Genomic DNA, 27637 nt, shown 5'->3' with positions numbered 1-27637 from the left:
ATGACGGCTCAGTGGAAATGGGGAAACGTTTTCAGGTCACTGTCTCTTTAATGGTGTGTGTGTGTGAGAGGAAGTCCTTTGCCCCTCACAAAGATGCCAGTCACGCTACCATCAGTCTTTGCCTTTACTTCCGCCCCGCTCAAACATGGCCGCCGGCGGAACTACACTACTCTGACAGGGCGTTCAAAAACAAAAGTCATCCGGGCTCCAGGTCCTGCCCTCTCACCCGCCCAGATCGGAAGGCGCCTGTGATTGGCCAGGGGGCGGGGCGGGGCAGGAGAGTGAAGGAGCGAGCGCTGTGGTTGGCGAAGAGGGGATCACGTGACGTTGCAGTCCTTTTTGGTAGCGGCGAGCAGTGGGTGAGTGACTCGGGCGATAAGTGAACCTGGGGGAGGGGCACGGGCCTGGACCTGGGCTTCCCGCTAAGGATTGTGGGGGCCCGGGGTGCAGTGGGGTGGGTGGTGGCGGCCGCAGCAGCCGCCCGAGCACGCGGGCGGTCCGGGCTCGAGGTCCGTCGGTTCCGCGGGCGGGGGGCGCGCGCCCGCCAGACCCTGCCGGGAGCGGGGGCGCCCAGTCAGTGCTGCCGTGCAGGGAGCTGGGCTCAGCGCCCCCGCCCCGTTCCCACTGCACCCCCCGGGCGCTGGTGCTCCGGGGCCGGCACGGCCAGGCGGGCGGCTCCCCACCCCAGCCCGTGGCACGACCCCACAGAGCCCCGCGTGGTGCTGCCACCTTCCTTCCCTGCCCGGCGGAGGGGAATGAAGCGCTGAGCCCGCTCCGCCCGGGGCAGGCGTGGGGCCGAGTGGCCCTGGGAAGGGGGATTTTCAGCCTCGGCTGGAGGGATGGTGCAGGGCCTCGACACAAGGGATCAAACTGCAGCGAGGCCAGTGGGTGTCTTTGGGGCACAGCGAAAACCCCACATGCCCTTCCTGGAAATGAATGACAGAGACTAGAGGGAAGTCAGCTGTTAGTAAAGGAACAAAAGAGCCCCAGCTTCATGTTTGCTTTCCTCTTTGGTGTGTGTGTGTTGAACTGGTTTTCTGTTCCTCTTTTTGCATATAATTCATTTCCTATCTCTTTTTTTGGATGGGTGGGGATAAAAGATAGACCACCTTGTGCTGGTTCCGGTGGCTCCTTATAGACTAACAGACGTTTTGCAGCATGAGCTTTCGTGGGTGAATACCCACTTCTTCGGATGCAAGAAATATCCGAAGAAGTGGGTATTCACCCACGAAAGCTCATGCTGCAAAACGTCTGTTAGTCTATAAGGTGCCACAGGATTCTTTGTTGCTTTTACAGATCCAGACTAACACGGCTACCCCTCTCCCTCTGATACTTGTGCAGGTTGTTTATCTTGTGCTTATGCTCTGTTTCCTTCTCTCCAATCAGCTTTTTTCCTCTCTTTTCTAGAAGTGAATCCAAAAAAGAGATCTCTAACTAGCAGAAATTCCCCTGCTTCCCCTCTGTCTCTGGTTTTCCCCTAGCTTGGAAGTGGCTGGGGTTTGTCTGAGATTTCTTTTGAGAGTGTGGTGAAATGCTCTGTTAGATACCCTGTGTCAAATTTCCCTTGTCCTGCTATTTGTTTTGTAGATCCTGTTTTTAGGCTGTTAGGTTTCCACAAAAAGTTATGTGCATAGGAGCTGTTCAGTATCTGAACTCACCTGGCTAACTTCCCCCTCTTGCTGGAAAGGGATGACCATTGTCTAATGGTTACAGCAGACATCTGGGGCCCTGCCTACACTAAGAAAGTTTTTAAATATGTCCCTTCATTGCTAACACCAGTTCAGCTCCATCCATGTTAGAAACCCTAGTGTAGATGGGCTACCCTGCTGTAAGCACTCTATCAATTCCACCTGCTCTGGACATTCTCCAACCAAGGGCATAAAATCCTCCATCACTCCCTTCAGCTGTTCTGCCATCTTGTGAGGTTGTGGGACCCAGTCTTCTCCCTGAGCTGGCATTAGTATTGGGGCTAAGATGTTTTTAGTCTAAATTATATACATAGTAGAAACTAGTTGGTCTTTTTTCTTGCTTTTAGGTTTGGATTTTTTCTGACCATTCAGTTAGAATCATAGACTTTAAGGTCAGAAGGGACCATTATGATCATCTAGTCTGACCTCCTGCACAATGCAGGCCACAGAATGTCACCCACCCACTCCTGTATCAAACCTGTGTCTGAGCCATCTCTCTGCTTTGGTAGATGGAGGAAGATGTCAGGGTTCCCTGACAAATTACGCAGTGGATAGCTACAGTTTGTATAATGCAAGAGAGATAAGGCCTCCTCTGATCCAGAATGCTTTTTGTCTGAGAAGAAGGGGCCTGTGAAACTCCAATCTTGTCCCTTTGCCAATTATTTTAGAACTGGTTTTGCCCTGGATTGATTTAAGGTTCTCCTGGGATGTAAACAAAATTCACTTGGCTGTTTTCTCTGCTTTCCACATGCCAGTGCAACCCGTCTTGGTCCCTTGTCATCCTTTAGGGAACAGTATATTAAAGAGTTGATGAATCTGCATGTTCAGATCATAACTTGAAAATTCATGAGATTGAACTCTATCCTTCTAAGGTCCTTTTAGAGCCTCACAGAAACTGATTTTTCTTGCATCTATCATTGTATGGCTATAATATCTGTGACAGTTACAGAACTGCAGGCTTTGATGGCATCCTTATACAAATTTTCAGAAGGATGAAGTAGTCCTAAACCAGCCTCCCAAACTCTTGTGGTGTGGTCTGATTTTTATTTAAATCAGGTAGTTTCTATGCCAATATTATTCCTAAACCCTGTGACCTTCTGGGTTTAGCTTGGCTGCACACAGTGGATGTGAAGAGAGGCCATTGTTTCATTGTCAGGGCAAAGTCTTTTAGGAAATCCTCAAGATTGAGGGTGGGTGGGTGGCCGGCCGGCCATTCCTTTCAGTTTAGAGGCAATCTAAGCAGACCAGATTCAGTTCTTAGGCTATGTCCTTGCTGAATTCCTGAAGGACTTAACACCCCTTCTGCTGGAGTCTAGCAGCTACTGCAGCATCTGTTCCTCACATGCAGACCATTGGTTGAGCTGGAAGGCTGCTACTTAGAGCCTGACTCATACCTCTTCTAAGTGCTATATTCCTGATACCGATTTGTGATCAGATTGAATGCTGCACACAGGAGAGGAGTGTTTCAGTCTCCCTTCAGTAAGGAGCACGCCTCAGTTCTCTTCAAGTGGATGTGTGAGGAAGCAGGATCTGGAAAGAAAAAAATAAGGGCTCATCTTCATCTACAGCAGTGCAGCTGCAGTGCTTTAGTGAAGATGCTCTGGGAGAGCTTATCTCAGTGGCGTTAATCCAGCTCCCTGAGAGGCAGTAGCTATGTTGGTGGGACAATCTCCCCTGCTGATACAGCTCTGTCTACACGGGGGGGTTAGGTTGGTATAGTGTCGCTCGGGGCTGTGGATTTTTTGCATCCCTGAGCGAAGTTGTTAGACACAGATCTGTAATGTAGACCTGGCCTAAGTTTACTTACAGAAGAAACTTTTGTCCACGTAATGTACTGTCTTAATAGATCCATACTTACTCTTTCTCCTCCCGACTGCAGAGATTTAAATTAAAGATTTAACAGACACTATGTGCCCATGTCAGTACATACCAATATTTCAAAGCGGCATGTGGTGGAAGAGTGGGGAGCTTGGTGGGGACCAAGGATGTTTTATAATCAGGGCTGTGGGCAGAGGAGCAAGGCTAGGTATAGCAGGGAGAGTAGCTGGGCCATGCGTGGAGAGAATGGGGAACATGGTTATGGTGGACTGCAGCTGTGGGGGCCACCGGGGCAACTGACTCAGGATGGTTCGTGGGCATCAGAGCTCTGGAAGGGGATGTATCAAGGTGGACAGCTGTCTGTAGGACAATCAGCATTCATGTAGACTTTAAAAACCTGGCAACTTCCTTAAAAAACAGTTAAGGTTGTTCAAGTGATTTCCACAAATATAACCATAAAAAAGCCAGCCAATCCCTAGTTAAGTCTTCAGCCATCTCATGTGACCTACAGCCATGATTTCAGCTTCTCTCCTCTGCCTTACCCTCAATATGATGTATTTGCCTCTTCCAACTTCCTCCTCTGCGCAAAATATGCAACGTTTAGCTCCATCCACAAGCAGCTGTTACAACACATTAGCAGACAGGCTTCCTCATTTCGTCACCTAAAGTAAGTCTACTACAGGCGTCAGACAATAACTTCCCAAAATGATGAACGCTGTACAAACAGCTTGCACTTAAAAAAACAAATAATTCTCTTCATTAACAATCATACAACAGGACACACTTCAACATAACCGTCAACTTCAAATCTAGGCCATGCCCATGGCCATCTACTTCCACACAACACTAATTTTGTACTCCAAACATCTGTTTCATACCACTCTATGTGGTCCAAGGTAATGTTTAGGCTCTGATAGCAAACACTTTACTGCCATGACTAGTTCCACTGGTAGTAAAGTTAAGCCCTTATGTTTTCAGGATTGAGGTCTTAGTATGGAGGTTGAGGGAGGTGACAAGTGATGTCAGTGAGGTAATGTGAATAAGGCAAAATCATGGCTGTAGTTTGCAAGGGATGGCTGAGGACTTAGCTAAGAGCTTCAACTCCTTTTATGGTTGTATTATGTCTAAGGAACTGGATTGGGACTCAGGAGATCTGGATTTGATTCCTGGCTCTGACGCAGACACCCTGTGTGACCTTGGGCAAGTCACTTTAACTTGTCTGCAGCTCAGTTCCCCATCTGTAAAATGGAGGTAATAGGCCTGGCCTTTCTCCCACTCCTTGTCTGTGTAGATGGTAAGCTCTTTGGAGCAAGGCCCATCTCACAGTACAGCACCCAACACAATTGGACCCTGACCCTGACTGAGGCTGAAATTTCAGGGCCAGGCAGTGCCTGCTAGAAATCTGTTCAGCTGATATGTGGGGACCAGCTCTTCACCCCGCATTGCACACCTTTCTGAGGGAGGATAGGGATGGCATATCTTGTCTCATGGAATACATGAAGAATCAATGGACTTGTATTGAGGCAATGCGTTGAGGGTAGGGAGTGGGAAGCTGGGGGTTAAGGTCACTGAATGGAAGTCTCTTGGCTTTGCCAGATGTGGGCAGTGGGTTTAGGTACTGACCTAGGCTAAATTTGGACTCTGATTTCTTCCAGGGTGAGGGGAAGCGGACAGTTGATTTCCCCAAAAGATGCAGTTTTTTGGCCGACTTGTAAACACCATCAACAGTTACAGCAATCTGTTTTCAAACCCTTACCGGGTGAAGGAGGTGCCACTGGCAGAGTATGTGGCTCTCACACGCCTGAGAGAGGATGATAGGGTGATCCTATACAAGAACAAAAACGCTCGCTCCTGGGACTGCTTGCTGGTGAACCCCCAGAGTCATCTGGTCGCCTTTCGGTGAGTGACAGACGACCCTTTCCTCTTCGGGTTATGTTCTGGAGCCGGAGTGGAGATTTTCTGAGAACAGGGAGAGTGGCAGCATGGGGAATGGAAACGTCTTTCTGGCTGCAGGTGCTGTCACTGGGGACAGGATGCCCAACTGGGTGAGGAGTCCTTAAGAGTGAATGCAAGCAGGAGGAGAAATGCCTAGCACTAGGGTGTGGAGAATCAATATGTCTCCTGGTGCTAGGGAGGGTTGGCTTTTGGCCTCTATGGAGGGGAGCTGGGCTGCATTCTCATTCCCTTTACTCTTCTCCAGGCTCTTCCAGTTAGACAATGAGACGGATGCCATTGAGCGCTTTGAGCAGTATGCCAGGCGGCTGCGCCCCTTCTACGAGAGCTCGCCACAACCCCTGCAGCTGGAGGTCCTCCAGCAACTGAGTGACTGTTTCCGTAACCACCCCCACTGGTCCCTGGCGCATGTGGCAGTGGAGACAGAGCTTCCGGGGAGTTTCCAACACAATCGCATCCTAAGGCAAGGGCTGAGGAGCTCTCTTGAAGGAGTACCACTAGGAGTTAGCTCAGGGCAGGAGTGCACTTCAGGCCCATGCTTTCAAGGTCAAGCACCTAAATCCATATTCCAGCCCCTAAATAAATAAAAGTAGGTTGCTTGTTGGAAGAGCTTGGCTCCTGCAACTTCCGTTGACCTCACATTGGCAGATAGTGGCCTAAATGCCTAGCTTGGTCAAATGATGGGTGTGATAACTGCTTACGTAAGAACAGCCATACTGGGTCAGACCAAAGGTCCATCTAGATCAGTATCCTGTCTTCCAACAGTGGCCAATGCCAGATGCCACAGAGGGAATTAATAGAGCAGGTTTATCAAGTGATCTATCCCCTGTTGCCCATTCCCAGCTTCTGGCAAACAGAGGTTAGGGACACCATCCCAGCCCATCTTGGCTAACAGCCATTGATAGACCTATCCTCCATGAACTTATCTAGTTCTTTTTTGAACCCTGTTATAGTCTTGGCCTTCACAACATCCTCTGGGAAAGAGTTCCACAGGTTGACTCTGCGTTATGTGAAGAAATACTTCCTTTTGTTTGTTTTAAACCTGCTCGCCCATTATTGAAGGGTATAAATCTAACACTCACCTTGGGAATTGCTAGTGAGCTTTGAGCTCATTACCTTCAGCACCAACCTCCTGCATTTGAGCTGAAGGAGTAAATCTACTAGCTGGTAGCAGTAGTAAGGCTTTTATATAATCTATGTGGACCAGCCACTAGAGGAGGTTGTGGTACACTGTGCAGGCATGTTACATAAGCAACAAGAAGAGAGAGGAATTCTCTTTCTGGATAATAAAGGGCTGGAAATCACTTTGGCCTAGATGCTCCATTCCCTTTCAGCATTTATCTGGGAAAACATTCAGTGTGGGCAAGGGGAATTAAGACCTGGATAGCTCAGGGACTGAGGGGTTAATGCAGGAGCTTTCTCCTCTTGGTCATTGGGTACAATCTAGCAGAGGATGCTGCACATCAGGAGCAAGGAATGTTAGCAGTGCTAGGTGGTGATTCCAGTACTGGAATAGCAGGAGGCACTGGATGGCAGGAATGAGTGCTTTGGCAGGGATGTGAGTGGAGGAAGCTTGCACAGCACTTCCCCATGCTCTGTCCCTTGCTTTCATAAACACCAAGTACATGAAACAATTAGTTCTAACACAGTAATTATGGGAATCTGACGCAAACCTCTGGGAGAGTGTTGTACTGAGTGTCCTCTCTCAGGGCAGGGACCCTCCTGTTTACTCTCTTGTGTTGCAGCTGTGTGAACAGCACAGAGTGCGAGGATGGCTGTACCCCACTGCAGCTCGCCTGCCGGAAGGGAAACATGGAGTGTCTGTGTGAGCTGGTGGAGTGCCATGCCCGGCTGGATGTCACCGACAAAAACGGGGAGACAGTCTTTCACTATGCTGTCCGAGGGAGTAACCCTGAGATCATAAAGGTGAGGGGGAAGCAGCGGGCTTTACAGCTGGCTGCTGGGTACCCTTCCTACTGCAGGGTGGGGGTGAAAGAAAAGAACCCAGTGCTCTACGTCTGGAGGAGATAGACGCAAGGCTTTCTGTACTTGGAGGAGAAAAAGCCAAATAGATCTGCTGCTGCAGGAGGACAGGAGGGTGCAAATTTTTGGCTTGATCTCAGGGCCCCCCCCCCCCCATTTCCTCCCTCTTTAGGGACTTTGCTGTCTGTGTGACTGCAGAGTTCTCCAGGACTGAACTCTAAAGCCCAGAGTGCTCTGGGACAGGAGTAAAACAGGATGAGGTGCAAAACGAGTGCATCAAAAAAACCTATATTTATTTGCATCTACTTCTGGCCTTAGGCCAAGAGTTCCCTTTCTTGCTTCTGTGGCGCCTATAGCAAGGGAAGACCAAACCAAGTTTCTCAAGGCCTTTCATTGTGACTGAGAGTCAAAGGCTAGCTTGACCAATTCCCCTCATTCTTCAGAGTCTGCGGAGTCCGTCCTTAAACCTGCCTCCCCTTGAGTCAGGTGACATGACAGTCAGAGCTGTGTGTGGACAGAGTCAGACCAAACCACGATTCCTCTGGGTCCTTGTTTAGTTACTATGGTACGTTGGCCAGATAGGCTTGACAATCTAGATCCTTATGGACTGAGTCAATGTGGTTCCTTCCTGCTGGTCTGAAGGGTTAGTGAGTAAAATGCGTCTACACAGGCTAAGATTAAGGATTGTGGTCCTGAGGTTTTGGTGGTGCCCATAACTACCCTCTGGATTTGGTCTGAGTATAGACCTGTGGGCTACAGATGCGCTTCCGTTGTTGCTCTGTGGGATGACTGCCTGCTGTCCATAGACAAGTGCTGTCTCTGCATTGTGCCCGGGCCTGAATCTTGATGGGGAAGGAGACTGGACACTGCCAGCTGACAGGTGGCATTGGAGACTTTTTTTTGCTGGCTGTTCTCTATTCTTATACCATCCAGGAAGGGCAGGGTTCAGAGTGATAGGTGGCCAAACCCTTGGGTGGAGGTGTGTGTGTTTCTGGTCTGTGGTTACTTTGCGGTGGGTTTTGGGAAAAGAGGCTGATTCTTTGCAAGAAGAGGTTCTGGAGTCGAGTGGGGGCAGACTGAGTTCTCAGTGCGATTTGCAGTCCAGAAAGTTCTGCTGGGCTTGACTTTGCTGCCTCTGTCACAGAGGAGAGGGAAGAGTTCTGCCTCCTTCACAGCCCTGACCTTGGTTTGTAGAAATTCCTCAGGGCCAAGTCCGGCTGTATCTGATCGCATCTGGTCTGATCTGACCAGCACCACCTGAGTTTTCTTCCTCCTGGCTTTCTCTTTCTGTGGCAGGTCAATGGTGATCTGTGTGGGGTGAGAGAAGGTGCTTCAGGGTTGGTATTTCTATGGCCATTGCCAGATAGCCTTGCAACACTTCACCATTTCTCCTACTTCTTGGCTTTTGGATTGGGTAGTTTTCTAGATGTCGGTCTTGGACTTTGGAGGAGTCCAAGAGAGTTTTGGGACAGACCATGGGGGTTTTCTTGACTTGTGACAAGGAAGGTGGGATGAGGAGGCCTTGCCACATCTAGGGTGTTGGACCTTTAAGGGGCCCTAAAAACAATCCTGATTTAACGGGGCAGCCTCTCCGTGTTACTATAATAGCAGCTTAATGGGTTTGCCCTGAGATTTGAAACTGGATTGACCTCCCCCAGGATGCTGTTTACTCTTTGATTCAGCAAGAACAGGGAAATTAAACTGTCCAGATTCACTTTCTGCCTCTCTGATGGGTTTGGGTTTCCTGCGGAGTGTGTGTGTGGCGGGTGTGTGCGTGTGTGTCAGTTTAACAAACAAACCGACAACACTGTTTTGTTTGACATTACCAAAACCAAAGTCTTGAAAACATTTCTATTTTATTTATACTTTAAGCAGGATCTGGATTCAGGCTCTAACCTAAGCTTGAGCCAAAGGGGAGAGCGCAAGGTGGAGTAATAAACTTCCCAGTTGGACATACAAGGAGAGTTTAAATAACCACCAGGATGGACTTGTGGGGTGGTCCTAGGGAAGGGGATGGGGACAAGCTATGCCATTTATGATGAGTCACATACTGTCCCCAGGAGCAGTCCTCAGAGCCTGGAGAGAGAGAGATTTTGCTGTTCAATTTCTTTTCAGCTCCTGGGCAAAAAGCCATCTGTTGGCTTGAACCATCTGAGCAATCAGGGGCAGACGCCTCTGCACCTAGCCTGCCAGCTGGGGAAAGAGGATGTGGTTCTGGCTCTACTGAAATGCCATGCCAAGTGCAATGTCATGGGGACGCTGGGCTACCCCATTCACACTGCCGTGAAGTACTCCCAGAAGGGGTAAGTGTTCACCTGTCTTGTTGGAAATGGAGCACTGGAAGGGCCCCACCTGCAGGCTTGGAGCCCATGTGCTCCTCCCTGGGTACCTGCTTATCCTGCTGAGAACCATGTCAGGGCATCACTGACTAGCATAGACTCGCCTGCCCTTTCCCAGTGCTTGCCTATCTTGCTGGGATAGGAGTGACAGCAGGATCGTGCTCGCTGGCTGAGACTCCGCCTAGTACCCATTCGCCTTGCTTGGAATGGAACTCCGTGGTTGATGCCTGGCTAGCATGCCCCTGCCTAGTGCTCACTTGCCTCTCTGAGAATAGGCACTCTTAAGACCAGGGGCGGCTCTACAAAGTAGGCTGCCCCAGCAGCAGCAGGCGCCGCCGCCCCCCCCCCAGTCCCCCGCGGTCCCCTCTTCTCCGGCTCCGGCCGGGGCGGGGGGGCGCGGCGGGGCTTCCGCCGAGCTGCTCCGCGCAGCCCCCGGCGAGGGTCGGGGCCGGCGCGGACCGGCGCTGCGCCGCCGCGCCGGGGCTCAGCAGCGGAGGGGGGCGCGGACCGGGCGCGCGCGCGCGGGCGCGACAGGTCGCGCGCGCGGGCCGCCCGGCTGCCGCCGCACGGGCTGCCGGCGGGCAGCCTCCACCCCCAAGGATGACCCCCCCAGGCCCCCGCCTCGGCGCTTGGCCCGCTGGTGCCTAGAGCCGCCCCTGCTTAAGACACCACATGCTCAGATCCTGTGTGCCCACTACCATTGTGGGTTTGCCTTTGGGGGTGGGCCAGCCCTAGAATGTCACCCACTAGCACTAATGCTCTGTTCCCTCCCAGTGTCCATTTGCCTCACTAGCAGGGCATGATCCAATGGCCTGGATTCCAGGTATCATCTCCCGGTGCCTGCTGTCCTCTCTGCTAGTGTGGCCCTAGTAGCATGTTGACTCTTAGCCCCTCCTCTGTCTAAGAGCAGGGAGCACTGGATGCTTTGCTGTTCAGGGGCCTGCCCAGGTCACAGAGCATCCCAGGTGGGGTGGAGGGAGAGAGGGCTGTTAACCCACAGTTCCCCAGCATGAGCTCTCAAGGATGTGCCGACACCTGCGTGTTGTTGGCAGGCTGGGGTCTTTGTCCCCATCCATGACTGTTCCTTTTCCATGCCTCCATCTCATTTCCTCCCGAAGGTGTGTGCGGGCCCTTCTTGAAGTGGATGTCAATCAAGTTCAGTTCAAGGACCCCCGCTACGGAGCAGCTGTGCTCCACTGGGCCAAAAACGCTGAGGTAAGCAGAGCTGATGCCCGGCAGAGGGGCAAACTGAGAGGCATGCCAGCGCGCCATGCAGTCACACTGGATCACTTCTTCTCATTTGAAATCCTGCTCCCCTGTTCCCCCCGTTAATTCCTCCAGCTGAAGACATTCACCTTCCTGCATGTTGCTGCGTGTGTGATTCCGTTTAGAGAACAGTAACCCAGCAGGCCACCCAAAAGACAGTCGCTGGTCACCCACAACTCAGATTCTCAGGTAGAGCAGCCTCTTTCCCCAGGCCGCTTCACATGGTACTGGTTGAGAGAATCAGTGTCATCCACTGTGCGGGGAGAGAGTTGAGGACCCTCACAGTGGAGTGGGCAGATCCTGGTACTGGGTACCCATGGTTATTGGACTGCCAGCTTGCTCTCCTTCGCTGTCTTTCTGATGGAGTACTAGTGCTGCCTCTAAAACAAGGCCACCTCTGGGGTGGAACATGGCAGCCATTCTGTGCCATCAACATTATATAGCAGTTTCTAAGGCAGGAAACAGAAGAATAACTTCTCACTGCAGGGGAATTTTAGCTAGGCATGTTATAATCACCCAGAGAGGAAATTGGCCTAATACCCTGAATTTTTGTGAAAAATGCCAGGCAAGCTGGCATAATGCCCCCCTGATGCCATACCAGGGCACTGATTCAGGCATAATTTAGTGAGGAGAGTGCCTCTTGTTGAATTACCAGCACTCCTTCCTCCAGCATCTAGGTTCTCTTTAGATGTCTCCCAGTCAAGTACTAAACAGGCTTGAAACTGCCTGGCTCATAAGGTGGGACAGTGGAAATGAACAGGGGGATTTTGCCAAAATCTGCACAGAATCTTCCCTCAGATGTGCCAAGGATTTTAGCCCAAATGGGATCACGTTTTTCATTTAGCTCTGACTCTGCTTGGCGCCATTCCTGTGTTTCGTTGTAAGACACAAGCGAGACACTCAGAAGCATGTCATTAAAGTGAAGAGCTGTTTTAGTATCAAGTGTTAGAGAAACCTCACAAGATCCTCCTTGTCATAATACAGATGTCCAGGGCTTTGTAGCTGACACTTAACTGTTAGGCCTTGTCTAAGCTAGTCTTTGTTTCTTCTCCCCACTGCTATCATCAGCTGCTCCAGCACTCACTGCCTGGCATGTTCTACCTAAGGAAGAACAGGGTAGTTTGCCCACCCACGCTGTTGCTCTGAAGCTATCACGCTTCCTTGTTGCCTTCTCTCCCTCTCTCCCTATGGCTTTGGGGCACAGATGACCCGGATGCTGATTGAGTATGGCTGTGACGTGAATTCTGTCAGCAAGACGGCAGACATGGCTTTGCACATCATGGTCAAGCGGGGGCGCTTTGACAGCGCCATGGTGCTGCTGACGCATGGGGCTCTCGCTAATGCTAAGGGGCAGGATGGCAACACCCCGCTGCACCTGGCCATGAAGGTGAGTTTCTCCCAGGCTGCAGGTTCTGCACTTCCAAGGGGATTTGATGGAGAACTTTTCTTCCAGGCCAGGGCATGAAAAGAACACCCTGGAGCAGGCCCCACCATTCTTTTTTATGAGAGAGGGGTTAGTATGCACAACTACTCCTCCATGCCTCTAGCTGGGTTCAATCGGTTCAGCTGTGCTGGTGCCCACACCAGGAACATCACAGGCCCTGGCCCTCAAGTGATGTGAAGGAGATGAATTCATCTGGATATTCTTAATTAGCAGGAGCACCCAAGGGTGAGAGCGAAGGGCCCAGCAAAGTAGGCAGTGGCAGGCGGATAAAGGGAGTGTTGCCTATGACAAGAGATTTCTCCCCTCTTACAGCAAGATCACCTGGAGACAATCAAGGCCCTCATTGTGTTTGGAGCAGATGTTGAGATCCCCAATGAGTTTGGAGAGACCCCAGGGCTGGTGGCCGCCAGGACTAGCAAAGGTAAGCCCTGCGCAGAAGAGGGGAAGAAGGGAGCAGGAGGTAGAAGTGGAAAGCCTGATACTGTCCCTCTCCAAGCCATGCTGTCAGATGCTGCAGGGGCACGATGGGGAGAGGCAGGGCAACTGAACCACCAAAGTGCAGTCCCCCCGTCCTCGAGCACACTGAGTGTGCAGCGTCTGCCCTGTAAAGCAGCTGTGAAATGCAGGGTGAGGGATCCCAACACAGCACAAGCCCTAAAGTCTGGTTGTGGAAGGATGCACTAAGTATGATCCCTACCTCACTTCTCATCCCTCAGTTACTGTACGCACAGGACTGACTTGCTAGGGTGTATGGAATGGCCCTGTGATTTGTGTATTGATTTTCTTTTTAATATGTGCGACTCCCGCACCTCGCAAGGTGCTAACCGGAAGGTGCTCTTAGGCCTGCTGCAAATGGTAGGGACGGAACGCTGCCACCCACCTAGCCCCGAATCCCCCCACATGGCATCCGCAGCATCACCACCGCTGTCCACCTCCCCGGAAAGACCACCGCTCCCACGGAACAACGGCCACAGTTTAGGTAAAGCCCTCCCTGGCCCTGTCTCTCACTCTCTCCTTCTCTCTCTTCACAGTCTTCTCTGAGCGCTTCTCTCTGGATTGTCCTGCACTTTTGTGGCTCCGTCCCCTCTCCCAGCTCTCATTGCCTTTAGTAGCTGTCAGCCTGCTCCCGTTCTTCCCAGGATCAGGTTTACCCTTCTCTTATTTGCCCCCAGGAAAACATCTATAGATCTGTTTGGATTCTTGGATACATTCCTGTAGTGCACCAGCCCGAGGAGGAGTATTTTTGGGTGACTGGCCACACACCCTTGGAATAAATCTGGGACCTATGTCCGTCCGTCCCCATATGCTGTGACACCCACCTCCATTCAGCTGGAGAGGCAGAAAAGAAAGCTTAGCTGAAATTTGTCTTGAGTTTTTCATTCTTTGGTGATGGGCATCCTGGCTGTGGGGGAGAGGTGGGGACGAATGAGACATGGGTGTGTCTGGGGCCCAAATCCTGAAGGCTGAAAGCTAGTGGAGGGAAAGGCTGAGGCCTAGGTATAGATGAATGTGGAAAATGAATTCCCTTCTCACCCCAGCAGAGGGGCTTCTCTCTAAGCCAGTGATAGGGTCTCATTGGTAGGATGGAGCAATGGGTGGGTAGAAGGACAAAAAAGGAGGAATTACTTACCTGTAATTCTGCTGCTCTGAAGAAATGGCCACCTTGGAGTCTCACTCCAAGCTTAGCACCATTCTTATATGGTGTCTCTAGAGAAAATAGATTCATGTCACCCCAGCAGGTGTGTCCGTACCTCCAGGAGTTCCACTGCTGGAGTAGTACAAGGAAGGAGATCCAGGGCTGAATTCCCCTCTTCTCTCAGGAGTGGTGGAGGTCTGGGTGTGTCCTTCCAGGATTAGTCTTCTGATATATTGACAGAACAGGGCTGTTTTTATCAGGGACCTGAGTGTGTGCTGAGAAACCTCATCCAGTGCGGAGATTCCTCCAAAGATCCACTGCGTCCTCCTAGCCGCTGGCAATAATGTATTTTTTTCTCCTCCCCTGTTTTCCGTTTGGTTTCACAGGCTGGCACCTCATCTGGGCCATATTGCCCCCCCGTCCCCTCCCAGGTTATGGCCTGGGATACAGCTGCAGATGGGTAATGAGGAGGCTCCCAGACCTCCATGTGTGGTTATCTCCCAGGATTAAATCTAGGTTTCTTTCTCATTTCCTGCGGCTGCTGGGACCTGCCTCCTCTCTGTCTTACTCTGGTGGTCCATCTGCTCCCCTGCATCTTTATTTGAAAGCTTTCTGGCTGCCTGCTCTCCAGGATTTGATTTCTGATCCTATTTGGCATGGAGTCTAAGGAAGGGGTGAATTGGTGGCACTGCATGCAGTGGCTTGTCTGCTCAAGGGAGGAGGGGCAAAGAACTTGTTTGATAGAGGTGGGAACTTGAAGTTCTTAGTGTTGATATAACACGGTGCAAGGCCTTTGTTGGAGGGGTGGAATGTGTCCGTGTCAGTAACCAGCTACCGGGGGACAGGATAGAGAAGGCAGAGTGATGAGTAAGGACTTGGCTTGTTGCAGTAGAGAGCCCACTAACTATAACTTTGCTAAATAGTGACTTGAGGCGATGTGACAAGTATCTGTCCCTCAGGAGTGCTAGAAGGGTCTAAATAGCAGGGAGATGTCGCTTGGATAAAACAGCAAAACTTTGGCTGGCTGTTATGAAGTATTTCCTGATGGTGAGGTCTGTGTAAGTGCAAAATAATCTCCCAAGGGAAGTGGTGGAAGCTTCATTGTTTGGGACGTTGAAGCACTGGAGATTGTACTGCAGGGAGCAGGTCTGCCCTGGCAGGGAAGGGACAGACATGAAAGGTCTTTTCTGCCACCAAGCTCTTTGAGATAAGGGACAGAAGGGTGGGAAAGGGAACTAGAGGGTTAGGGTAGAAGATTAGAGGGCAGTGGGGGAGCTCTAGGGATGCAGGAGACCCCACAGGAAATATTCACACCCCAGGTGAAGTGAAGGCCCTGTTCATGCATCTTCCTCTCCTCCGTCTATGACGCTAAATGTGTGTCTCTCTCCCACTGTCTGTCTGTGCCTCTCTAGGTTATGAGAGCATCATCCATATTTCCACAGCACTTGGCCACTTGCTGAAGACGCCGGATGTTGTGGACTCTGCCAGCGATGCAAAGAGAACGTAAGCAAGGAGCGGAGCTCATGAGACAACTACACAGCTCGAATACGGGGACGGGGGGAGTGACTTTTTCCTCCTCCCATGATGCATGGCGCCCTCATTCCTGGAACAAGCCAGAGTTCCATGCGGGGGCGCATGCGTGTGTGAGGTTCTCTGCTGTCGTTATCATTGACTAAAGTCCCATGTGCGGCACACCCATGTGTGACCCCTCTCCCCATGCTAGTGCCCAGAGTCATACATTGGCCTACACCCCTAATGGAACCCAACCTGGGCGATTAAAATCTGCCACCTCTGCCCCCACCATCACCCATTTAATGCTGTTGAGCAGCTAGTGCAGGCTTTAGCTCAGCCTGACACACCGACTTGATGGCTGCAAAGCTCTGTGCCAATTGCTGCACCGGTTTGGCAGCATCATGATGCATGTTATGCATCCATCTTGTGTGGGGTAAGGAGGGGAGGCACAAAGATGGCATGGAGTGCAGGGGGAGTATTGGTGGAACAAACTCTTGCTGCAGTGCACCGGGGTGGGGAAGGTGTGTGATTGGAGGGCAAGCAGCAGGGTCCTGGGCGGGGGAGGGAAATAAGGAAACTGTCCTCAGCAAATCAAAGGAGTGTCCAGTCCTGCATATGCTTTGTTGTTTCAAAAGGAATATTGTATTAAAACAAGCTGTACTGGTGAGAAGGAATCTGAATGGCTGGCGACAGTCACAGCTGCGGTGGGGCCTGGTGGAAGGGCAATGGAAGGCTTGGGAGCTATACCCATTTGTTCCAAAACCTGTACTAAACACACACGGCAGGAAGGACTTCATCAATGAATCCCTATCTTCAAGGGAAATAGCTCCCACCAAGAGGATGGGTTATACCAGTGCCCTGCCCAACTTGGGAGCCATAACTCAGGGCATCGGGAGAAGTTACACTGCATGCCCAGTCCTCTCAGAGGAGAGGAGCAGATCCCTGTCATTCTTGAGGGGCTGAAGGCCTTCTCCTCCTCCTGGTTCTTATGAGATGTGCGTGGACTCTGGCATTGAGCTGGCCCTAAATTCTGTAGCAAAGCCCCTGGTTTCCATGGCACTCTGGGGCGGCAGACTGGGAATTGTGTGGTAGCTTCTGGTAAGTGTGTGAGGTGGGGAGGGATTGTTGAATTAAATAGGAATGGGATTAAGACGCTGGGCCCCCAGTGTAATTCATTTGAATATTAAATTCCCTCTATTTTACAATGCATCTAAATGTAAAGGGCCAGGTTCTCAGCTGGTGTAAATCAGCATAGGTCCATTGAAGAGGATGACATCCCATGCCCTACAAGAATGCACTGTTGTCCCTAACAGCACATAACTGCTGATCATTGAAGTGGGTGGGGTGACACCAGTTTACACCATCTGGAGATCAGTCCTTTCTCTACCAAGGTGCTGCTGTCTTTTCTTTGTCATGGCAACATGTAACTGCATTGTGGGGGATGTTTCAGGGGGAAGGTAGAGGTTTTGGTGGCTGGGATAGATGGAGATTTTAGTGCCTGAGAGATGTTTGAGTTTGTGGGGAAGGCACATTAGCTGGGTGTTTCTGCTAAAATGATCAGCCGTGAAATTGTTCACAATGTTGACAGGGCAGTGATGCGTTCTTTTGGGATATAAGACAGTGCTACATCTGGAGACAGGAAGGCGGCTCTCCACAGTGTTGTTTCTTTTGTCTATGTGAGGCTGCTGATCTCAGATCCAATATCCCACACCTTGTGGAAAGACCTTGTTTAGCCTGGGCAACTCCCCCTGATTTCCCAGTGGACGGTATCTGAAGAGAGAGTGTTCAGGAAACTGGTGATAGGTGAGGTCTGGGAGCTGGTCATAGTGGTGGATGGCTGCTTTAGAACCTGAAGGGGAAAAGAGGATGTTTAAGGATGGTTTGGCCGCTGAGAAATCAGTTGGGTGCTTTTGGGGTTGCAGGAGGGTTTAGCAATTGAGAGGAGAGCTGGGACACTTGAGGGGCTGCAGGGAGGTACTGGGAGAGAGGTTGGGGCATCAGGGAGGGGGTTCAGGGTGCTTGAGGAGGCCAGTTTATAGAGGAATGTCAATCCTGTCTGCTGCACTGAGCATACGTATGTTCTAATGCATAACCTAGCCGCCATCTTCCTGTTCTCTTGGTGCCTCTCTAGGTACGATCGCCTCCTGTGTCTGGATGGAGGGGGGATCCGAGGCCTGGTGCTCATCCAGCTTCTCATTGCTATTGAGAAGGCTGCTGGACGGCCAATCAGGGAGCTCTTTGACTGGATCGCAGGGACCAGCACAGGAGGGATCCTGGCACTGGCTATTGTACATGGTAAGGGACGACGGGGGTGGCAGCACTGAGCCACAGGCACTGCCATTGCTAAGCCTGGGTCAGAATGGTTCCTCAGTGTGTGGAGAGCAGGGCAGGCAGGAAAGGCAGGGGGTGCAGCTCTGTGAGCCCATCACTTTGGGAGGTTGCTACCAGCTGAAAGGGAAATGGGATTTATTAACAAACAAACGCCAGAACTCTGATCGGTGTTTGCTCCTCTGGGAAATGGTCTGACCTGCTGTTTGGAATTTGGGAAATCACACAGCAAACAGGCAATGTTTTGGCAACCAGGTGTTCCTGGTCTTCTCCCCACCAAGGGTCTATGACCAGATTCATTAGCTCTTTGTTATTGTCTGGAGAATCCTGAGGAGTCAGCTCTGAACTTGCCCTCCTCCCTCAGAGGCTTTCCCATACACTGAGCCTACTGCAGAGGATTAGGCACATGGCTCCCGCTCCAGGTAGACGCTGCAGGGGCTGTGTGATGCCCTGGGGAATTAGAGCTCTGATCCCCTGGGTCTGGCTGGTTCTGCTTTTCCGTCTGCCTCCCACTGCTGGTTACAGCTAATGCCGTTCTGTGTCTCAGGGAAGCCGGTGGACTACATGCGCTGCCTGTACTTCCGCATGAAGAATGAGGTGTTCCGAGGGTCACGACCATACGAGTCAGAGCCCCTGGATGAGTTCCTGAAGAGGGAATTTGGAGAGCACACCAAAATGACAGACGTCCAGAAACCCAAGTGGGTCACAGCTGGGGCTGCACTTGCTGAGATTGTTCCCTCCCCTCTTTTTGGCAGGCTCCGTGGTGAGGCGTTCAGCCAGGCCATGGACCAGATCAGGAAGCAGAGGTTGATTCAGAGGCTGATGATGCCTAACCAGATTTGTTTCAACACTAATCTTTGTTTCTTATTTCATTTCCCACAGGGTCATAGTAACAGGGACCCTGTGTGACCGGCAACCTGCTGAGCTCCACCTCTTCCGGAATTACAAAGCGCCAGCGACGAAAAACAAGCCTGAGGTCAAGACAACAGACCCCTTCAAACCACTCACCAAGCCAGAAGGTAAATGCTTTCACGCACCAGAGTCCACTGGTCCAAGTGACTGGCAGAGAAGAGGACCTTATCAGCGAGAGAAAGATTCTTGCCCCTCCTCCCCTTTCTCTGTGAAGAATGGTACATCCCAATAGTGGATTACCCATCATAAGAGCAGAATGGTATGTCCCGGCAGTGGGTTATTCTCTACTTTAACAATCCTTAGAGCTTGGTCCTAGTGGAAGTTTCTTAGTCTCCCCTCTCACCTGTCCTGCCTTGACTGTTCCTGCTTTCCTGCAGCAATAAGCTGTAGCACGCTGGCCTAGCCACCTGGGGACATGTTCTGCCACTTTGCAAATTCAGCAGCCACTCTCCCTGGCTCTGCGGGAGAAGAGTGGTGCAAAAGGGCCACCAGATTTTTGGAAAGGGGTCAAGACAACATACCTTCCTGCATCTATGTACGGAGGCGATGTGTGGGGGTGGGGGCACGCGGGGTCATGTGCCCCCCCCCCCCAGATTTCTGTCTTCCATTTAGCAACATCCAGAGGGGCTGCTGCAGACTCTGCCCCATGTCTCTTGGGAACACCCAGCAGGGCGGAGGCAAAGACTCCCCTGGTGGCAACACTCACCATATGTTTGTGCTGCGCAGGGAGGGAGGAAGCAGCAGAGTGTGTGACTGTGGGCTGAGCCTCTCCTTCCTCCCTGCCCCCCCCCCTCCCCCACTACATGAGGCTGTTTCTCCCTCCTTGCCACTGGAGTCCCAGCGCTTCCCCATGCCTGCTTTGCAGACTGCCCTGTGCCGAACGCTCCAGGCCTGTTCCCAGGGCAGAGGCCACTCTCCAGCTCTTATAGCAGGGCTCTGCCCAGGGGAAACTGCACCCCTCGCACAGCAGTGGGGCTTGCCCTGCCTTCCGTTTAGAAACAGCTTGTAGATCCAGAGGTGCTGCGTGGGGCGGTCATGTGCTTCCCCCCACCAGAACCTTTCAGTTGTGGCCCACCCCAGTTATGCGTTGCCTCTGTCTATGGGGATGGGTTCCAAAGGGATGTCTCCCTCCCTCCTGGGCTACTGAATGGATCTATTACATACCATGGGCAAACTCATCCCTGACGTAACTCTGCTGGCTTCAACGGAGTCCCAGCAGGGATGAATTTGGCCCAGTATCTTTAAAGGAGGCTTGAGTGCTGGTGGTGGGGGGGTGAGATGGGTGGGAGGATATTTCAGGGCCATCATTTACACCAGTGGTCTCCAAACTTTTTTGATCGCACACCCTTATCAGTAAAAAAAAATTTTGAGCACGCACCCACTGCTGCACTGAAGCAAAAAAAAACAACCCTCAGACTCCTGCCCGAACTGCCGAAGTAAAAAAAAAAAAAGAAAAGAAAACAAAGCCGCTCGGACCCCTCCTCCTGCCATGCACCCCCAAGGATCCTCTTGCGCACCCTCTGGGATGCGCGCACCCCACTTTGGAGACCACTGATTTACATAAGCAATTATTCTCCAGTGAATCCAGCCAAAGCACACAGTGTTATAAAGAAAAAGGGCAGAGCTAGCTGGCGGAGGGGGCCTCTGAAATTACAGATCTCTCCCCTTTCCCCTCCTCCCAAAATCTGCTGTCTTGCCTCACCATTCAGCAGTGTGTCTGTCTGTCCACGGTGACACAAGAAGTCAGTCAGTCCTATGCACTGTCTCATGTTTTCACAGACCAGCTTGTGTGGCGGGCTGCCCGCTGCAGTGGTGCCGCCCCAACATACTTCCGACCAATCGGGCGTTTCTTGGATGGTGGGCTGCTGGCCAATAACCCCACCCTGGATGCCATGACAGAGATCCATGAGTACAACAAGTCCCTAAGCCAGAAGGTGAGGGTAAATCCTAGGGCTTTAATTACTACCTGGAGGATTTCTCTGGCATGATGTTACAATGGGGTTTGGTTGTAAATGACTCCTCCCTGGGAAGGGGGCTTACTGGTGGCCACCAACCAGGTAGTGCATCCTAAACAACGGCACTGAAAGCTCCCCGGATCTCCCCAGCAGAATGCTCCAACCTGGCTGTTGGAGGAGGATCAGCTCATTCTGTCTGTGGCTCCTTCAGTTGTTAGCCTCTCGTAGGAAGCAACAGATAGGGCCAGTTCATGCTAATGTGGCGATGGCTTTTTGTGTGATGCTGACGGCTGGGCTCTAGTCACAAAGCCCAGATTCCCCCCAGTTATTGCCACATGGGACGTTCAAAAGAGGTTGATGACTGTCAGTCACTTCTGACATGGGGCTGGATTGGCAGTGAAGACTTGGGTCGGGGGGAGGGGAAATGAAAGGTTCTGGTTCAGGATGGGCGAGGCATGTATCTAAGTTACTGGGCAGGAGGGTGGGGAATGTGGGGTGATTTTATGTAATCCTCAATCTCTTGAGCCATACAGGTCCCCAGTATTATCAGCTCAAGGATCTGGGCAATGAAATGCAGACAACTTATGAATCCCCCCTTCCCCCACATCCTGTTTGTGTATTTTTCGGGGGTAATACTGTGGATTCACGCTAACAAAATGTTGTTTCTCCATCCTCCAAAGGGGCAGAGCCAGCAGGTGCGGAAATTGGGAATGGTGGTCTCCCTTGGGACGGGGAGGCCTCCGCAGGTCCCGGTGAGCTCCGTGGATGTCTTCCGCCCCTCCAACCCCTGGGAGCTGGCCAAGACTGTCTTTGGGGCCAAAGAGCTGGGCAAGATGGTGGTGGATTGTGTGAGTAATGGGGGGTGGGCTGGATGGGATGAAGCTGTGGAGTGGCGCAGAGGGGGACACCTGAGGTGGTTTTTTATGCTAAATCGCTAAAGATGCTCAGTTGGGACTTACCCCAGGCTGTTACCCTTTAAAGTCCAGCGAGGATATGGGGATCACCTGTGACATCTATTCAGAGAGTTCCATGAACCACTCCCCAACCTACAGAGCTCAATAACGAGGGTCTTACTCCCTAGCAAGGTGTCTACAATCACTTCCTATCCCAGCTGCCATCATTCCTCCTCTTAGAGCCTCCTTAAATCCCTGGTTCTCTAAACTTTGGAGAATCCAAATTGCTGCAGCAAAAACTTCTCTCATGCTTTAGAAAGTGGGTTGAGTAGTGACATGGGAATTGTTACACCGTGCCCGTGGTACCCAGAGCTGTGAGCCACTGCGTTACCCCTCTGCCTTAGCAAGAGCGAGAGCTTTGCTGCTGCTTAGCCCTGTGTGCGTCAGCTCCCTGACACACCTGCCTGACCAGCAAACTCATTTAAACTCTCTCAGTCAAAGCCTTGCTTTACAGTTAACAGTCAGTGAACCCGAGTTCCCCAGAGCCATCTCCCTGCAGTGTCCAGCCCCTCTCACTGGACACTCTCAGGCATTACTAAATTCGCTCCTTCCATGGGGACAGAGCACACATCGGCCTGTTAGATTAGCTGAAGACTCACAACTCTCTTTAATACACACAGCGCTGAGATGTTTTTTTAATAAAACAAGAAGTGATACAAAGCAAAAGAAAGAGATGGGTGGTTCCAAACAAAAAAAACCCCATGCAAGTTGCAATCTTTGCCTACGCCATTTTCTTTCTTACATCAAGCTTCCAGCTTCCCTCACCCTCCACACTATGGGACCCAACTTTTACAGCTTCGAAGGGTGCTGTACCCTAGGTCCCCTCAGAGATGGATCACTGAAAAGGTCTCTTTGCTCCCCTTATATTACCCAAAGTCTATTGTCTCTGCCTTGAGAGCCAGGAAGGCTTCCTGGGGTTTCTGTCCCCTACCGTGATTGTTAAATGATCTTCTCCTCACTTGTTTAGCTTGATGGCTTTGTTTACCTTATATGTAAAGATACTTGCATTGTCTTCTGCCTGTAACCGAGCTTGTAACGTGGGTAAATGCATATTCCGGTGTCTAAGGCAGGCCGAGTTTATACACTGCTGCCCAAACACATTTCAAGCTAATATTTCCAGCACGTGTCTAAACTCTTTTACACCCCATACATACATCATGTGGTGACTTTCGGGACCTGCTTGTCACCAGTTTACATATGATACCTTTCATGACACCTTTTACATACATATTATCACAGTGTGCTGGGGCAATGAGTATGTCAGGCCTTATGGGAGTTACAGTATGGGTGCTCCCCTGTCAGTTGGCATTGAGGGGGGTCACAGGAAAGCCGGAATGTTAGGGGTGAGATGGTCTGAGGTGGCCCAGCCTAAAGAATTCTTCTTCCTATTTGGCACTTGTATCCTTCAAATACATGTAGATTTGCAAAGGGATTAGGTGGATTATCTCTGGGAGCGAATGAGAAGGCAGGATAACCAGCAGGGGGCAGAATAGTGTAAGTATCAAACACAGTCTCAATTAATCCTGAGGTGCGTTTGTGTGATGGGTTATGGAGCTGTGTTAATGACACTATAGCTGAGAGAGTATAAAACACTCCTTTATAAACCTGATTTTTTTGACACCAGCCACCATAACCTTGTCAAACAAGCTGCTTTCTGCCAGAAATTTTATATGTACTGTCTCTTGGCAGAGGTGATCTTGTGTTAGAAAGTTTGTGGTTCACCAGGTTAGCCTCTCCAAGTGATGGGACACAGAGGACCTAATTTTCAAATTGGGCTCCACAATTTTGCGCATGCAAAAATGGGTACAATTTACTTATGGGTGCAAAATTCCAGGTGGAGAATTGGAGGCCTGGTTTAAAAACTAAGCCCTGAAAAACGGGGTATTTTGCTTTTAGAAAAATCTTCTGTATTTCCATCATGATCATTCATCAACATAAACAAATTAAGGAAATTCCTGAATAAAAACTATTATAGTAGAGAGAAGATTGGATATGTCTCTCACTCACTCTCTCACTCACACACACACACACACACACACACACACTTTAAACAAAAAGAAGCTCGGAATATTTTTGTTCACAAAAACAATTCTTGAAAGGAAAATTTGGAGTTAAGGTTCCCCAAATAACCTTAACTTTGACCCGTCCTTGGCTCTTCTCAGCCTTATACCTACAGACCAGAAAACCTCCATGGAGTTTGTATTTGCCATGAGCTCTGCATTCAGGTCTCATTTGAAAGCTGCCCCAGCATAACTCACAGGGCTCGTAGTGAATGCATCCCCTGCTGGCATCGTGTTCCTGGAGCAGAAGCCAGGTTATAAACAGAATCCGAGAGATTTCACGGCTCAGAACCCAGAGCCCCAAACTAGAATCACCGCCAAGGCCCCTTTTTTGCACTTTTGTCTGCACACAAAACTGTGGAGGCCTGGGACACCAAAAGGATTAAAAGAGTGAGCTCAGCCCCATGGGGAGCTGCAGCAGGGCCAGTAGAAAAGCTCCCCTACATCATTTGGTGGGTAAGTTTCCAAAATGTAGTTTTCTCTCCCTTGGAGGCCTGTTCAGTGGGACTCAGTGCCAAGGGAGCCTGACTTTACAAGCAGAGGGTTACAAGCGTTTAGGTTGATTTTGTGACCTAAGAGTGGGCATGTTTCCCCCTGCAGTGCACTGATGCGGATGGCCCGGCCGTGGACCGTGCCAGGGCTTGGTGTGAGATGACAGACACCCACTATTTCCGGTATGAGCTTTTCTTGGCTGGTGCCCTTCCCCTCTCTCGGGGTTGGGCCATCTGTTTGGTCTTCTCTCTTCCCAGTGTTCTCCCCCTCTCTCAAGACCGGAGTGTGGCATGTGTCCCCATCCCCAGGCATCATGTGGTGCTGCATTTGATGCTTGTCTCCATCCCTGCCTGTCCCTTCTTGTGTTGCTGCCCCCGTCTTCCCCAGTCCCATCTGGTGACATCTCGATATCCACAGGTTCAGCCCACAGCTGCACTCTGACGTGATGCTGGATGAGGTGAATGATGCGATCCTAGTGAACGCACTCTGGGATACTCAGCTCTACATCTGCCAACAGCAGGAGCAGTTCAAGCAGCTGGTGCAGGAGCTCCTCACCCGATGACTCTCTGGAAGACTCGAAGGCACCAGTGCCCAATCCCGACAGTAGTGACTTAGGAAGTGGGCAACGAGCAACAGCCTTTGTAGAAGGGCTGGACTAGGGGTTGTCCTTGCCGTCAGACCGAGACGTTGGGGAGAAGAATTCAGGGATCAGAGATACTTAATATGAAGCAGTATTTCCCCCCCCCTCCCCCACACACACATGTGGTGGCAGCTGGGAATTTACAACTGGTATGGAGGCCTGAGTCCCCTGTACTCAGAGAGCAGTCTCTGGTACTCCCCCAGTTATGGGCGTGTTCCCTAAATCACCCTGCCCTGAATCTCTCTGACAGAGCAAGGGCAGACCTCACACTGCTTCCCACCGCCTGAGCCAGACCTTCTGTAAGGTAACCTTGGGAACAGATCTCCCTTCCCCTAGAATATCTGTGGTGCTGGCCCTTCCCACCCTGGATAGCACATTGAAAGTGAGGCAAAGAGAAACTTTTGAGGACTAGTTTATCCACTCTTGCTAGCGTGTGTGCGGGGAACTGGAGTTGATACCCCATGTGGTCTGGGCGGAGAAGGGGCCAGGAAGAGGGTAAAGTCCCTGCAGTAGTTTTGGATCCAAAGTATTGTGATTGTTCTTTTGTGATCCATTATCAGCCTTGGAGTGAGGGATGCGGGAAGATCTTCCCTTGATCTGTTATAGCCTGTGACTGCTCCCCTTTCTATTGCTTCAGTGCCCTTTTTTCCCCACTCAGTGGCTCTTCCCATCTCTCCTTCCAGTGTCCCTCCCAGTTCCCAACAGCTTCTGGCCACTAGGGTGGTGTAAGCAGACCTGGGGGGAAGGGGATGAGGCTTCCGGGTTTCCCATGAATGTTTCCTGCTGCCTGGCCTGTGCTGATAGTCCTCACTCATGGGCTGAGAAGTGGAAGCCCCTCCCCCTCCCTCCCCTGGGGTCACGTGATGAGGAGCAAAATTCTTGCTTCAGCCATGGAACAAAGATTAAACCAAATTTATTGGGGGCCATTTATTGGCTGATAACACAGAATAAAAAGATAACTATGATTTAAATGCTGTATTCTCTGTGATCATTTCCCACTGAGGAATCCGACCCCTGGGATTAGATGGATTTCCGCTATTTCATTCTCCCCCTCCCCAGCTCTTCCTCCTGTGGTGGGAATTCCAGTGCACTCTTAAAAGGCACTCACTGGTTCTGCATTTTGTTTAGTTTTCGATAGAGGCGAATTTATTTGCCTGTGGGAACTGTTTGGAGTTCACGGTTCGTCAAGTCATTTCCCACTTTCCTGCGCTCTGTTTTTTAAATCTCACAACATTTTTGCCTCAAAACAAACTAACCAAGTGTGGTGGTGTTGCAAAGAGAGGGTTCAGTGTGAAACTTACAAGGTGTGAAATAAAGGGAGGTTTGAAGTCCATTTGATCATCATAATCTTTGTATTTCTGTAGTGTCTTCTATCCTGCAAGATCCCAAAGGGCTTTGGGTCTGATTCTAATCCCACGTACACCAGTGTAATTCCACCGATTGCAGTGAAGTCATTCTTGATTTACACCAATGTGTGTATGAGCAGAATCCTGCCCTCTATCTGCATGAAGGGATCAGTCACAAGTGAAGTGCAGCCTCTTCTCGGGTGGAATGTAATGGCTGTTTAACAATGCACAGCAACATCAGACAGCTGTGCGGGTGTTTTGGGCAAGCAGTCTGTAACAACCCAGTTGGAACTGGGTCAGGAGAACAGAGGATACACCAAAGTGCATTGGAATCTAATGATCATGAGGCATCAGGGTGTTTATTCTGTTGCATCTCATCCAAAAGATTAGCACCTGTAAAGAGAGGGGCTTCCCCCACCTTGGAGAACTGTGCTGGCCTGGGGCCTGTTTGATATGTTGTGGGCAGAGGTGTGGTGTCCTGGAGTAGGGATGCCAACCAGACCAGGTTGCATGCATGAGGGAGTTAAAAGAAGCCCACTAGTGGGGCTTGGTGATGCAGGTTGAGCAAATTCTGTTTCCCTAAGAGTTGGGAAGGGATGTGGTTGTGACTCTTCTTGGGGCACGCAGGGCTGTTGCCAGTAGCTTCCTATGTGGGGAGTCTTTGCCTGTGCCAGCTAGGTGTTAGTTCCCTAACACAACCAGCCGGGCAGCCACTCAGGCGCTCTCCTCTGGGCTGTATGGGCCCTGCCTTTGCCCTGCAGGTTGACTATAAAGGCAACCCAGCCTCTAGCCTTCAGAGTGTCCTCCTGTGGTGGTGTCCAGCCCCTTATCACTGGATACCCCCAGAAATCCCAGGCTCTCCGTTCCCAAGGGAAGAGTGTACCCCAGTTTAGCAGTTTTACCTTAGCTCATTGCTCCCCTATCACACAGCACTTGTGTTCAATTATAGTAAAACAAGGACATTTATTTAAGAACAAATAGAGATTAAATAGAAACAAGTTTGTGATGGAAACAAGTGGCTCCATACAAAACAAAATCCTTCAGGCATTTGCTGCCCCCAAAGAGCTAGGATCCTGTCTTTCACGAAGCACCCCCGCTCATCAAGGTACCTCCTCAGTGAATGGGTGCAGAGTGTGTCTCTCCACCCTGTGATATCCTCAATCAGTCTTTTGTCCTTATTCACAGACAGAGCGATTCCTTGGCTGTCCTGCCATCCTTTCCACTGCCAATGCCAAGTGGTTTCAGTGTTTATACGTTGCTGGTTTTTCATTGACTTTTCTGGGTTGGTGCAAAGGGAGACAACTGAGCAATA

At 50.8% G+C, this 27637-nt stretch overlaps 1 protein-coding gene across 2 annotated transcripts; it reads left to right on the top strand.

Moving 5' to 3' along the window:
* Nucleotides 1-155: 155 nt before the first annotated feature.
* PLA2G6 (phospholipase A2 group VI) lies at nucleotides 156-25950 on the top strand. Of its 2 annotated transcripts, none has more exons than XM_039503082.1 (17): nucleotides 156-359; nucleotides 5162-5405; nucleotides 5707-5922; nucleotides 7205-7385; nucleotides 9558-9745; nucleotides 10900-10996; nucleotides 12252-12434; nucleotides 12804-12912; nucleotides 13309-13470; nucleotides 15540-15630; nucleotides 17771-17934; nucleotides 18515-18665; nucleotides 18850-18986; nucleotides 20659-20813; nucleotides 21515-21682; nucleotides 24448-24521; nucleotides 24757-25950. In XM_039503082.1, the coding sequence occupies exons 2-17, from the start codon at nucleotides 5197-5199 to the stop codon at nucleotides 24899-24901; spliced, it is 2430 nt and encodes an 809-aa protein (XP_039359016.1). In that variant the 5' UTR covers nucleotides 156-359; nucleotides 5162-5196; the 3' UTR covers nucleotides 24902-25950. The 2 variants fall into 2 exon arrangements, with proteins under 2 accessions (XP_039359016.1, XP_039359023.1); XM_039503089.1 differs by lacking the exon at nucleotides 156-359 and adding an exon at nucleotides 886-1013.
* The last annotated feature ends 1687 nt before the right edge of the window (nucleotides 25951-27637 follow it).

Source organism: Mauremys reevesii, linkage group 1, assembly GCF_016161935.1.
Source record: "Mauremys reevesii isolate NIE-2019 linkage group 1, ASM1616193v1, whole genome shotgun sequence".
Lineage (NCBI taxonomy): Eukaryota > Metazoa > Chordata > Testudines > Geoemydidae > Mauremys > Mauremys reevesii.
This window is presented reverse-complemented; position numbering and strand designations above follow the sequence as displayed.